At 40.6% G+C, this 13412-nt stretch overlaps 1 protein-coding gene across 1 annotated transcript in view; it reads left to right on the top strand.

The window, feature by feature from the left end:
• Positions 1-13412, top strand: part of Ush2a (usherin) — a 644634-nt gene that overhangs the window by 466841 nt on the left and 164381 nt on the right. The window contains 3 exon segments of the mRNA XM_040738771.1: positions 644-707; positions 709-843; positions 2996-3164. Of these exon segments, the coding sequence (XP_040594705.1) occupies positions 644-707; positions 709-843; positions 2996-3164 (368 nt within the window).

Below are 13412 nucleotides of genomic sequence, written 5' to 3'. Positions count from 1 at the left end.
AGCCTGTGGGTTCTCTTGACTCCTCACAGGGATGATTTCTTCTTGCCCCTGAAACTTCAAGTGAGAGACCTCTAGACACCTGTCATGTATTGTTCTCCCCAAACGAAAACAGTTTGGATTGAGTCTTAAAACAAGCTGAATGGTAGTCATGGACATGATCGTACATGTATGTTAACATATGCACCAGCATTTATTAAATGTGTTAGTCCATGGACATGGGTGTACATGTATATTAGCATATGCACCAGCATATATTAAGTATGTTAGTTCATGGACATGAGCGTATATGTATATTAGCATATTCACCAATATACATTAAGTGTGTTAGACCATGGATATGACTGTACGTGTATATTAGCATATGCACTAGCATATATCAAGTGAGCAGAGAATAGTGTCTAAATAAGACCCTTCTGACCAATCTGGAAGATTGAGTGAATAAGGCTGATAGCAGTTGTGTTCATTGTTGTCTTTTCAATGGTATTGATTCTAGCCTGGAGTGGAGTGGTCCCACATATGTGTCATTATGAAGCAGATTTCTCCCTTCACACACACACACACACACACACACACACACAATACACACGTACATATGTATATCTATGTGTATTTACATGCATATGTATACTTTCACCTGCTGCAGATCTGCTCAAACAGATTGGGTGACACCAGAAAATCCGAATGGTACCATCCTCGGATATGACCTTTTTATGGAAAACATGGCATCCATGCCCTGACACCCGCAAGTTAACAGAGAAACACAGTGACGAGCTATGCAAGGCAGTCAAGAGTCAGCACCCTGAAAATGCCTGTGGGCAGGCTTGCTGCTCTCCAGAAACTCAGGTAGATCTTTTCCCATGTGCCGCTGGAAGCCCTCCCACACCACACTCTACTGTGATAAATGCTTTTCATCTTATTCTAAGAAGACCACACAGAGAAGAAAGTATTCCTGTCAGAATCCCCCTGACCTCATGACCACTTCAGCCTTCACATTTTCCATCCCCTTTTCAGAAAACATGGTTTTATTAGGATGGTGAGGGCCCCCCAATTTAGTATCAGCTTGAGGGACTCGAAGTTTTCATTGTACAAATCCATTCAGCTACAAAGGGCTGGGTTTTTTTCCCCACAACACTGATACATTGCCATGAATAGGACTGCTCTTGGTGTGTCAGAAATATTTTAGAATTATGGTCATTTGTAGATTAATGCTCATATCAGTTGCTGTTTAGGAATCAGATCAATAATACAGCCAGACAGAGGGTTTTGTTAAATGGCTTCTATTGACAAACAACATAGAAAACGACTTGTTTTGAAGGTAAGATCTCATCTAATGAAATAATGTCCTATTTATCACAGCGTTGCACACTTGATGACTAAGGCTACTCCTAAATCCATAAGATTCACTAGAAAGGAACTCCAGAATTAATAAAGTGAGTTTCTGAGGCAATATGGATCGAAATAAGAGTTATTATGGCTGCCACTTACTTAGTGGTACTTACTATGTAAGGCATACTTAGAGCCAGTCACTTGGCAACCTTACACTTTTTATATCTCTAAACTTATTATGCTTTAATTCAAGTGTGTGTGTGTGTGTGTGTGTGTGAGTGTGGGTGGTATACACATACATGAGTGTGCATAAGTATATAAAAAGCTCATGATGGGAACTCTTTTAGTATAAAGTACTTGCAGGTTAAAATGCAGAACTTTTAGAAAAACAAACATATATTGTCTAGTATTTTTTGTATAGGAGTTGATATTGAGTTCCTTTGATGAAAAGTTTAGAAATTGTTTAAAAAAGCAAGTGTTCTCACAGACCTCTTAGGCATGGTACATAACTTTGCATACTTTTTATGCAGAATATGGCTTTGGAAGGAAGAGACATCCAATTTAAGCTTGTAGTGAGACTGGTCTTAAATACTCATGGCTAGCAACTAAATCCAACAAAATAAATGTTACTGATTGCTTAGGAAAGGTGCCCAAGTGGCTGGGTCAGAGTCCATTTCTTTGCTCTCAGGTAACTCTGTAGATGAGAGGCTGAGTGGGTGGGACTATGGAAGACTTATGCCATGTTTCAGTCACTACTCTGAGCTTGCTCCCACATGGAGGCATCACCAAAACAGCAATGGGAAGATCTCAGTAAACAGTGTTGATTTTTCTCCCACAAGAAATGTCTAAGTGAAGTGACTCCTACCAAGTCCAAGTGCTACTTTCCAGCCACCACTCAGGGTTTGATTTTTTTTATAGAGCATAAAGACACAGATAATTATTTGATTATTCAAGCATATAATTTTTTTCTGCAGCTAGCTCCTGGCAAAAACACAGTAAAAAGGACTTTTCAAAATTAATTTCCATATAAATTTGTTTTTGTGTTGTAGTAGTCTATGGTATATGTCTGCTGTGATGTATGTTTGCATGGATGTGTATATATGTATATATACATATGTGTGTATGTATACAGAGAGAGGGAAAAAGGAGAAGGAGAGAAAGGGAAAAGAGATTGTCTTATTGGAAAACTGGGGTCCATAAATAAATGATCCTATGCATTATAAGGAAAATTCAATTTATTTAACAAAAAGGATGAGCAAGAAGCAGCTCGCCTTGGTGTGGTGTCTTCAAGTTAATCCATCGTTAGAATAAAGATATATATGTGAAGGAAATGGTTCATTTACTATTTTAAGTGCCTTTATACTGGAAGCATTGGCAGTCTAAAGGTAATTTACATTTTCATTTACATGATGTTATAACACACAGCAAAGCTAGGTTGAAGAAGGGAAGAAAAGCTGCACTGTATCAACTAACATTTATGGAATTTGTACGATTCTGGAGAATACATTTCTACAGCTGTAAGTAGTATGGCCACCTTTCAAGGCCCTTGGAGAAAATAATTATGCTCCATAGGGATGCGGTATTCTTGATTAAATGGATATTTCTATGTTTAAATGTAAAATTGCTTATTTTTAAAATGCTTTTTTAAAAACTGATTCCAAACTTTTAGGTTTGTTGCCATGGACTTCTCTGTGCCCCTCGACCTGGTTACAGCTGTTGTGAGGAGAAATGCATGGCATTCCTTCTGGATTCCACTGGAGTTTGTTGTGGGTGCTGAATCCGGGAGGTGCAGTTAGATCACCAGTGCTGCTCTGGGTGTTACCTTAGAGCCCTCCTAGGTGAGTGTCCTGCCCCTCCGTGTTCGGCAGCTTAGTGAAGCTGAAGATGCAAGCCTGTGACCGTGTCAGGGAGCTACCCTAAGGACCATCCCACCAAAACCCGAGGCACAAGGGCACAGCCAGCGCTGTGCCTGAAATGGTCTGCCTCTGGCTTTGTCGAAAGGCCACTAGAAGCGAAGGAGAGAGGTATCGGAGACTTCTAATGTCTACCGTACACAGAAACACACAGCAGCAGCAACTCCTTACCCCGTGTGACTCTGTTCGGTTCGCACGCTTCCATGCTTCCTCATCCAGTCTGTGAGTCATGAACTGCCCATGACGGTTCATCTTCAGTGTCAGCTTGATTTGACATCAGCTAGGAGACATACCTTCGGCTGCAGCTCCGAGGCTGTTTTCCAAGGAGCTTTAATGAGAAGAGAGAACCGCCGGCTGAGTGTGGGCAGCAGCATCCCTAGGCTGGAGTCCTAGACGGAAGAAAAGAGAAAGCAGAAGCAAGCCAACTGAACACCGAATGCTTCCCCTCTGCTCCACCAGTGCAGATGCAATGCGACCTCTCCCCTGTGCCAGGCCCTCCCCACCGCGAGGGAATGAGTCCTCCACTGTGAGCCGCCAGCGCCTTCCTGACTCAAGCTGTTTCATTACGTCCTTTGGGAGTTCCCACCTCGATGATACAGAAGCAAACCAGGAGGCAGAGGGGTGACCACCACAGGTAAAGGCCTCCTCTGAAAGTGAAAAGGGGTCTCCAAGGAGCGAATGATGCTAATTAAAAGATTCGGGCTGCCTTCCAACAAAGCAAAACACAAGCCTCTGGTCTGGTGGCTCGGGTGGCCTGGGTTTATATAGCTTTCCATTAGGCATAAGCTTGGAACTTATTTGTTTGTTTGTTTGTTTGTGCGTGCGTGCGTGCGTGCGTGTGTGTGTGTGCGCGCACGCGCGCGCGCTCGCATGTCCAGAAGAGGTTACCCTATTACTGCCCTGCCTATCACTGTCTAACCTTGTCTTACTCCACTGAGGCAGGATCTGGCTGGTGACTACAAAGCTGCAGGGTTCCAGACTGGCACAGCCACGCCCAGATTTGGAGTTCTTCATTCTTTCGTGGCAAGCCTTCTTACCCCCTGCGCTGAGCAATCCCCACCCCAGGGTGATGTTCTCCACCCACCTTTCCCCTGTCTCGTGTGGGCCAGCAACCAGCTTGTTTGGGTGACATCGTGGCATGGTCATTTGGTAGCCAGCAGGGTTTGTCCCTGGTATGAGTGGAAGGGGAAGAAGAGAGTATATTCTACATATGGCTGGCAGGGAAAGAAGGGACTTGACTTTGAGTGGCCACCTGGCTGTGGATTAGGGTCCCAAAAATCTGTCTGTCTCTTGTTCCCATTGTGGGTTCCTGTCTACTTCATTAACATGTGTTGACTTTTTTTTAAAGGACTATTCTAGTCCGATAAGCTTCTAATGTCACTAGAGAAGCCACTCTACATATTTTTCCCAGTCACCTGAGTTTAGCACGTTTTAAAGATTTGCTTGTTTATGCATATGTGCCTGTGTTAGACTGTGTTGCCATGGGTCCCAGTTCTGAGAACTGGAGTTGTTACAGGTGGTTGTGAGCCTCCTGAGATGGGTGCTGGGAGCCAAACCCAGACTCTGGAAAAGCAGCAAGTGCTCTTAACTACTGAGCTGTCCCTCCAGCCCCAGAACACTGATGTCTTTCTTAAAGACAAGAAAGCAAATTTGGAAGGGAGAAGAGAGTGATTTTTCAGATGTCCTAAGAGACCCGAGTGTTCTGAGGTGCACAGTGGAACATGAAGTTTGTGCTACCCATGTGATCAACTGAGGTTGGTGTCTAAGTGTTCATTGGATTCCACATAAATATAACACCTAACACCTGGGACTGGAGCGATGATTCAGAGGGTAAGAGCACTGCCTGCTCTTCCAGAGGTCCTGAGTTCAGTTCCCAGCAACCACATGGTGGCTCACAACCATCTGTAATGAGTTCTGGTGCCCTCTTCTGGCCTGGAGCCATACATGCAGGCAGGCAAAACACTGTATACATAATAAATAAATCTTTAAAACTATATATATATACATACATACATACACACATACACACACATATATATATGTGTATATATACATATACACACACACATATATATATATATATATATATATATATCTCACCCAAGTATATGATGTGAGGAATTCTCTGACCCAGTTTCTTTTGCAAAACATGGCATCAAACATGCAAGGCATCATGATTAAGTGTATGGGGATTACTCATAATGGCTAACCTTCATTTTGACCATCTTGTTATTGTCTCTTATTTACCAGCAAGAATGTGTTCATAATTGAATAGATCATAACAATGCTTCCTAGAAGGAAATATATTGCGGAAGTATAAAGATTTTGTAGAAGAGTGTTGACTTGTTTATTAAAAGCTGGTTCACATTTGTAGGCAACTGATCAAATAAAGCACTCTCAAGAGTTCTGTTCTCTCCAAATTCCCACATTTGGGTGTTCTCATCTTCAAGTCTTCTCTTTTCTTCCTGCAAATAACTGCTTTAAAACTCAGAGAAGTGAGATAGGCATTTCCTGGAGTCTGCTCTTAGTTTTCTTCATGCCAGTAGACCCTGGGAGGATCTTCTGAGTCCCACACACCATTAAATAGAATAAAAATAGCATATATGGATATTTAAAAAAAAGAATTTTTCAGTCACTTTGAAATTTTTGAGATTATCATTTGAAACAAGCCAAGCCAGAAAATAATTCTTCCCCTCAAAATTAAAGATAAGTTATTGAGGAATATTAAGCTACACAAGGTACATAGGGAAGGGATGTCATAATATTTTATTAGGGAGAAGTCACTTACATGAGAAGCCAAGAAACTAAGGTCAACACGCTCCACTACTCTCTGAGACCCAACCAGAACCCCAAGAGAGACAGTGTTTCCTTTCCCCCCAGTTCTTTATCTCCTGTCCCTACTCCCTAACTGTGACCATGGCCAAACAGGTGTGGTCAGCAGTACAGGTGCCTAAGATCTCTCCCTACAATTCCCCTTTTAGTCTAAAGATTCAAACTTAAAAAAACTAAATAGTGTCAATATAAAAAATGTCTCAAACATATATAAAGCATATATACATAGAAGATGATAAGAATATTTATGCATCAAGCATCATTGATGGGGAAGTCCTGTGTATATGTAAATAAAGCTCTGTTGGCCAATAGGGAAGCAAGCTATGTGGGACTAGGAGTCGAGGAGAATTCTGGGAAGGAGAAACACAGGGAGTCACGATGTAGCCGACATAGGGGTAAGAAGTCCGGACCCTTTCTCCGATAAGAGAAATACTTAGATTAACAATTATGGAGTAAATACTTAAATCAGAGATAGCCAGTAAGAAACTAAGCAAACTGCAACAGCTTCATAATTAATATAGCCTCCTGTGTGTTTATTTGGGACTGATGCAGCTCTGGAGCCAGACTGGCGGGAAAGCTTTACCCAACACATCATGAATAAAAATGAGACTTTATGCAGTATGATGAATTACAATAAACAAATTATAAATAACCAGAATATATAATAATCTACCTATATCCAATCCTAAGTATATCTATCCCATCTAAATCTAAACTAATTTGAAAGAGATGCCCAAGTCTGAACAACTCCTTCCAATCTCAACACTAAACAATTGAAAGGTAACTCTAACAGGTATAAATTATCCTGTAATAACAACAGAAGGGAAAGGAGGTATAGTATTCTCAGAATTACTTCCTGCTGAAGTGGGTAGATGATAACCTCATGGGATCCTGTAGGAAGAAAACGTTAATGTAGTGAAAGTCTGGAGTGGACTAGCTACATTTGCACCCAGTCTTTGGCGGGAGATGCTTGATTGAAGTTCTTATCTTGATTGAAGTTCTTGTCTGAGGCTCTGGCCAGAGTGTAATAAGAGGGTGTACCCAATCAGCTAATTAGTCTGGAGTTGTCTAGAGCAATGTAGTCCCAAACCAGTTTCAGGGTGGTACTTGTCAGTTCAGATGCATCAAGATGGATCAGGTGGAATCGATAAAGTGGGGCCCCATTTTCTTCCCAGAGTATTTGAAGACTGCTGTTAGGAAATTCTTTGTTCTCTGTGGAAAACTCAAATGTTAATGTCAACAAAGAAATTTCAACCTTTATATGTATGCATACCGGGAAAGGCAACAATAAGGAGGATAGTATCTATGAGGGAAATTAGACTTTCAGAGAAAGAACTGAGTATAGACATATGACAGTCCCTAGATTTTTGTTTTCTTCTGTCTTACATCAATTGGTTTCTTGATGTAATACAGAAACTCTGAATTTATTTTAACATGTTTGGATTTAGAGGAGAAGAACCATATCCAGCTCCAAAGCCAGTGTTGGTTTAAATGAATTGGGACCAAAAGAGTAAAGACAAGTAGATTTTATAAGTTAAGAGAATTAGACATTGATACCAAATATCAGATTCTTCTCTGTTTGATGGTTCTTTTGGCTAGCCATCCTCTCTTCTTTATGTATTTACACATTAAGTGTCTTCCTGCCTTTTGGAGATGGATTTTCCTGTTAGGACAAGAACAAAACACTTCCCTTTCCTTTGTGAGGTCTCTATATACCTCATGGAATATGACTTTTTGGATGAGCTGTCAGCTTTCCTCCTCTAGAGGTTTCTCCTGTTGCGATCGAATCTTGATCAATTTTGATGGAATCCAAAGCTTTTCTTCTCCTATGGAAACAAAGGCGAAACCCCTTCCGCAAAGTAACACATATCCTGGTTTCCAAACCTAGGTCATTACATCCTGGAAATACACCAGCTGATTGAATCTCCTTTCCCCCAGCTCTTTATCTCCCATCCCTACTATGTACCTGTGATTGTGCCCAAATGGGTGTGGTCAGTGGTACAGGTGCCTAAAATCTCTCCCTACAATAAATGTGTGCTCCCACTTAGCAATTTAACACAAAAGATCCATCTACTTGTGCCTCTTCCAGCCCAACAGTAAAGGACTTAGAACTAAAGACATAGTTCACTTTTATTCTTCTTCAAAATATAAAGTTTTTTCCCAACAAATTAAATAAATGGAAACCAATGGGACTTTTAATAATATAATAGAATCCTTCCAGTAACTAACTGCGTGTGTATATGCCTACATGTGATATGTTTGCATGTTTTATATGCATGCACACATGTGTATTTTAGAAATTAAAAGTAGCAGTCATTGTCTTCCTCAACCTTAAAATTTCTCGTGTATATACACCCATGCATGTGAGAGGCAGGTGGGTAAGGAGAGGACATACAAAAGCCTCGAAACATGCGCACATAAAGGCCAGAGGATGGCTTCCCAATATCAGTCCTTGTCTCTCACCACGTTGGGGCAGGGTCTCTCTCTTCTGCCACTACCCAGCATGCCCCAGGCTAAGTGGCCCATAGGCTTCTGGCCAACTCTCTCCTCTTCCCATCTATCCTTGGGAGTACTGAGATAGACAGGTGTGCTAGCAGGTAGTCAGGCTTGAGTGGAAAATACTTCTACTCACCAAGCAACTCCCTCACCCTCTGCCTTCTTTGAGACAGTTTCTCTCACTGAACCTGGAGCTAACTAGATTGGTTGGGCACCAAGACCCGGTGACCCTCTTGTCCCTGCCTTTCAGTACTACTATAACAGGCACAGACCACAGGATAGCTGGTTAGTTGGTTGGGTGATTGGTTGGTTAGTTGGTTGGTTGGTTGATTGCTTGGTTAGTTGGTTAGCTGGTTGATTGGTTGGTTTTTATGTGGATGTTGTGGATCCAAACTTGGATTCTCATACATATGTACTTAATCTCTTTCACCAGCCATTAAGAACTGATTTTTAAAAGCAAGGGTTTAAAATCTCTACACCATATAAATATGTGTGTATATGTATAGCCTGTCAAAATCATATGTGCATACATGCATGGGTATCACACATACATGCACATATATGATATGCACATAGCACACATACTGAGTCATAGAAAGCATTTCGGTATCTGCTGAACTGTTGAGCCCATACTGCACTCAGATCCTTTGGTGCAGTTGTTTTCCACAGTGTTACATTGCCCTATCTTGTCAAGATAAGAAAAAAAAAATAAAGAAGGCATCCCGAGGGAGAATCAGGGCTCTGCTTCAATTGCTAATCTGTATATATCTAAATGAAGGGATGATTTTTTGACCTGGGTCCTCAGCCCATGGTCTTTGTTAACTAGTTTAAGGCCATTTACATCAAGAAAGAAATGTAGTGACCTCAAACTGTCTTGTATCTTACTGTAATTAAAATCCAATCAGTAGTCTCCATGGTTAAGGCTGGGATGCGTACAGGCATTTTGATATTTATAGAGGAGTTGAAAAACTGGTTAATAATACTCTTTTTTCTTCGCAAGACTTTGCTCCATAGCCACAAAGGGCAGCAGAGAGGGGAATGCCCGTTCGCCCCACTTTTTTATAAATATGCTGATGACCCCGGAGAAGTGTTAATGTGGGTCATTCTTTGATAAGAATAACGACGAACTGTTGGGCTGCATGGCACCATTTAGAGAGAAAACATCTTCCAACCTGGCCCGAAAGATGCATTTTTTAGAGGTTAATGGGGGGGGGTGATTGGTCCTTGTATCTCGGGTCTAATAACACTTTTTTTGAGGGGAAAAGGAACTTTATTTCTCATTGATGTAATACACATATCTCTTTTTCTTAAAACTTTTCTACAGTCAGTGAATGAATTCAGGGAACTACAACTAAAATAATTATCACAAATGCTAATACCAATCCAGGAAAGGTTTCATAAAGAAGTTTGTCTTTCCCCAACATGGACATAAACAGAATTTTTTTCTCTAAGCCCGCAACTATGCTAGGTAATGCCTAACTGACCAGGCCCCAGAACCATGTGCCACTTTAAGTTGGTCTATAAGGGACACTTTTCTCTGGCTGAAAAGATGCAAGAAAAATGGTAATTACATTTCAGGCTAGACAGAAGATTCTTCTATCCTTAGGAAGTAAGGGTGGGTAGATAGATGACAAATAGATGATAGAAAGACAGATGGATGATAGACAGATGATAGATAGATAGATAGATAGATAGATAGATAGATAGATAGATAGATAGAACAGATAGATAGGAGATAGGAAAGAAATGGGTGGAACAGATGGATAAATAGACTAGAAAAATGATAGATGATAAATATAAAGATGTATAATGTTCCAGGAATGACACTGTTTACAAGCTCCTTCCACTTTCATTAGCGGCTGGTGCATCTTAGCAAAGACCCCTGCATTATTTGCCTCTGACATCGCCGGTTCTAGGTCTCATATTATAGGAACACCCCATAATGGTCTTTCTGTTGTTAGCTTCTTTCACTTAGCATGTTTTCAAGACTGACCCATGTTGTGCCTTGTGTCAGGATTTCACTTTTTTTTAAGTCTGCAAACACCACATTTTGTTATAGATTTAGTCACCGAAGGACATTTGGATTCTTTCACCTTTGGGATATGGTAAATAAACCACAGTGAATCAGTACCCTTGCTAACATTCATTTTCTGATTTTGTGTGTGTGTCTGTATGTGTGTCCCTTCAGTAATAGCTATTATAAGTAACTGTGGAGCAGTGGCTTTGATTATATTTCCCTAGTGATTCATAATATTGAGTATTTTTCCATGTGATTCATAGGCTATCAGTATGTTTGGAAAAAAGTCTATTCATGCAGGATATTATGTTGCTGAGGTGTGTGGGTTCTTCATGTATTTTTCAGATTCGTTCTTGCTGTGTTATGTCTCCAAGTGCTTACATTCTGAGCTTGGCCCTCAGTGTGGTGGTCTTGCTAAGTTTTCGGACCTCTCAGAGGTGGAACCTACTGGGAAGAGATCGGGTTATTCAGGGTCAAAGGCACTAATGCAATTCTTGTGGGACTTTATTCCATTCCTGAAGGCTGGAGCTGGCAAGGGCTGCTGTTTAGGGCACATGGCCTCTGCAGCGTTCCAGCCCGTCTGGCCATGAGCCTGGCATTCCCTTCACTCATACGCTCTTGTCAAGGTGTTTGTAGAACAGGTTTGTGCCAGTCTCTGGAACTCCAGAAATATGCACTAAATAGACATTTGCAAACTGTATTACACAGTTTCTGGCATTTTGCTGTATATCAAAATAAAAATAGCTAAAATAATCCCACATTATTTCATGATCTCCCACTATTTTTCCCAATGCCTTCCTTGTATCCCTGCTGTCTACTGTGATGCCAAAAAGTTTGAGATTTTGACAGATACAAATTCATCTATTTTTATTGCTGTAAGTTTCCTGTATTAGCCAAAACAAATTATTTAAAAATCATTGCCCAGCCCAATGTCATGAGGTTGTCCATATTGAGGTCTACTAAGAATGTTGAATTTTACTTTTACTCTGCAATCTTCAATACATGCTGAGCTCATTTTTGTGTCATACAATAAAATAAGAATTTGGCTTTCTTCTTTTTCATGTGAGTGTTGCTTTTTCTCAATACTAATTGTGCAAATAGGAAGGTTTCTCTCCCCCACTGGGTGGGCTTGACAGCTTTGTTACAGACTGCTTGACCCCGTGAGTGAGTTTGTTGCTATACTGTCTGTTTCATTTCAGCCATACGTCGTTCTTTATATCAGCACCACACTGTTTTGCTACAACAGCTTTGTGCTAGAGTCTGAAATCAGAAAGGAGACTTTTGACTTTATTCTCAGCCAAGATTATTTTAGCTATTTGTGATTCCTTGGCATCCTTGTGAATTTTACGATGGCTTTCCCATTTCTGAAAGAAGCCTCGGGATTTTGACAGAGATCATTTTGGCTCTGCAGATCACCTGGGCTAGCACAGACACCTTAACAGTCGCTTCCCACCCGTGACCTTGGACTGCTTTTACACTAGAAAGTTTCTTGAAGCTCTGAGTGTTCAGGTGTCCTTGGTTAAGCACATTCTTAAGAATTTTATACTTTTGATGCTGTGTTAAATGTTACTGTTTTTCAGACTGTTTGTTCTTATGGTGTAGAAACCTCATGGATTATTTGTGTTTGTTTTAACATATTGAAACATTGATGACGTCATTGAGTAGTCACGCTGTTTACTTTTCTTTAATAAATGGAACTTTAGTCCATTTAAGATCCTGTTGTCTGAGAACACACATGGTTTTGCCTCTCTCCTTTTGTTTTGGGTGTTTGTTTTTTCATTGTCTGTGTAATTGCTCTGACTACTGCCCAACCCTACATTGAGAAGTGGAAGCCGGGGGTCAGCGTCTGCCTCCTTCTGATCTTGGAAGGCCTTCCAGTCTTTTGGCTTAGAGTTGGCTGTTAGTTGGAGTGTCTTCATAGTCACCCCTACTAATGCTGAGGCAGTTTCCTTATAGTCATGCTTTATTGTGTATAATGAAATGCATAGTTTTCTACTTCAGCTGAGAACATGCTCCATACCTTCCCCTTATTTGGTTGTTGGGATAATGTTGTATTATATTGATCTATTTTGATTTGCTAACCTTTTTAAAAATTTTGTTGATGGGGCTGGAGAGATGGCTCAACAGTTCAGAGTGCAAATTACTCTTAGACCTGAGTTCTATTCCCAGCACCGTGTCAGTGTCAGGAGAATCCAACATCGTCTTCTGGTGTCCCCAGGCACCTGTGCTAACATGCAAACACCCCACACATACACATAATTTTAAATGTCTTCAATCTTTCTGAACTATGTTATCATTGTGTATGTGTACCACGGTGCTTCTGTGGAAGCCAGAGGACAGGTTGTAGGCGTAGGTTCTCTGCTTCCACTGAGGGTGCTGGGTGTTGAACTCAGGCTGTAGGGCTTGCACTGCAGCGAAATTTCATCCGCTGTGTCATGCTGGATTGTTGAATGATTTTCCATTCTCAGAATATATCCTATTTGTTTATGAAGTGTTGTTCTTTTAATATGACTTTAAATTTAGTTCTATGATATTTATCTTTTCTAGTTTATTATTTTTCAAAACCAGTATTCCTACGGGATTGTCATCTAAAGGTCTCTTTTATTCTAAATGTCTTTATCTGGTTTTAGTATCTGGTTTTAGTATTGTATAATTCACAGTTAAGTTATAGGAGTTATTCCCCATTCTTCAGTTTTTCTAGAAGAAGACTGGGTGTTAATTCTTTTAAGGGTAAGTAGCATTCAGGGAAGCCATCTGTCCAGAGTGTTTTTTGGGGGGGGGCAGGTGTTCTTGTTAAATCATATAATCTTGTTATGAATTACTGAGTC

Source organism: Mesocricetus auratus, unplaced genomic scaffold (genome assembly GCF_017639785.1).
Source record: "Mesocricetus auratus isolate SY011 unplaced genomic scaffold, BCM_Maur_2.0 Super-Scaffold_100676, whole genome shotgun sequence".
Taxonomy (NCBI): domain Eukaryota; kingdom Metazoa; phylum Chordata; class Mammalia; order Rodentia; family Cricetidae; genus Mesocricetus; species Mesocricetus auratus.
The sequence above is the reverse complement of the archived record's forward strand: the minus strand, read 5'-3'. Positions and strand labels throughout refer to the sequence as shown.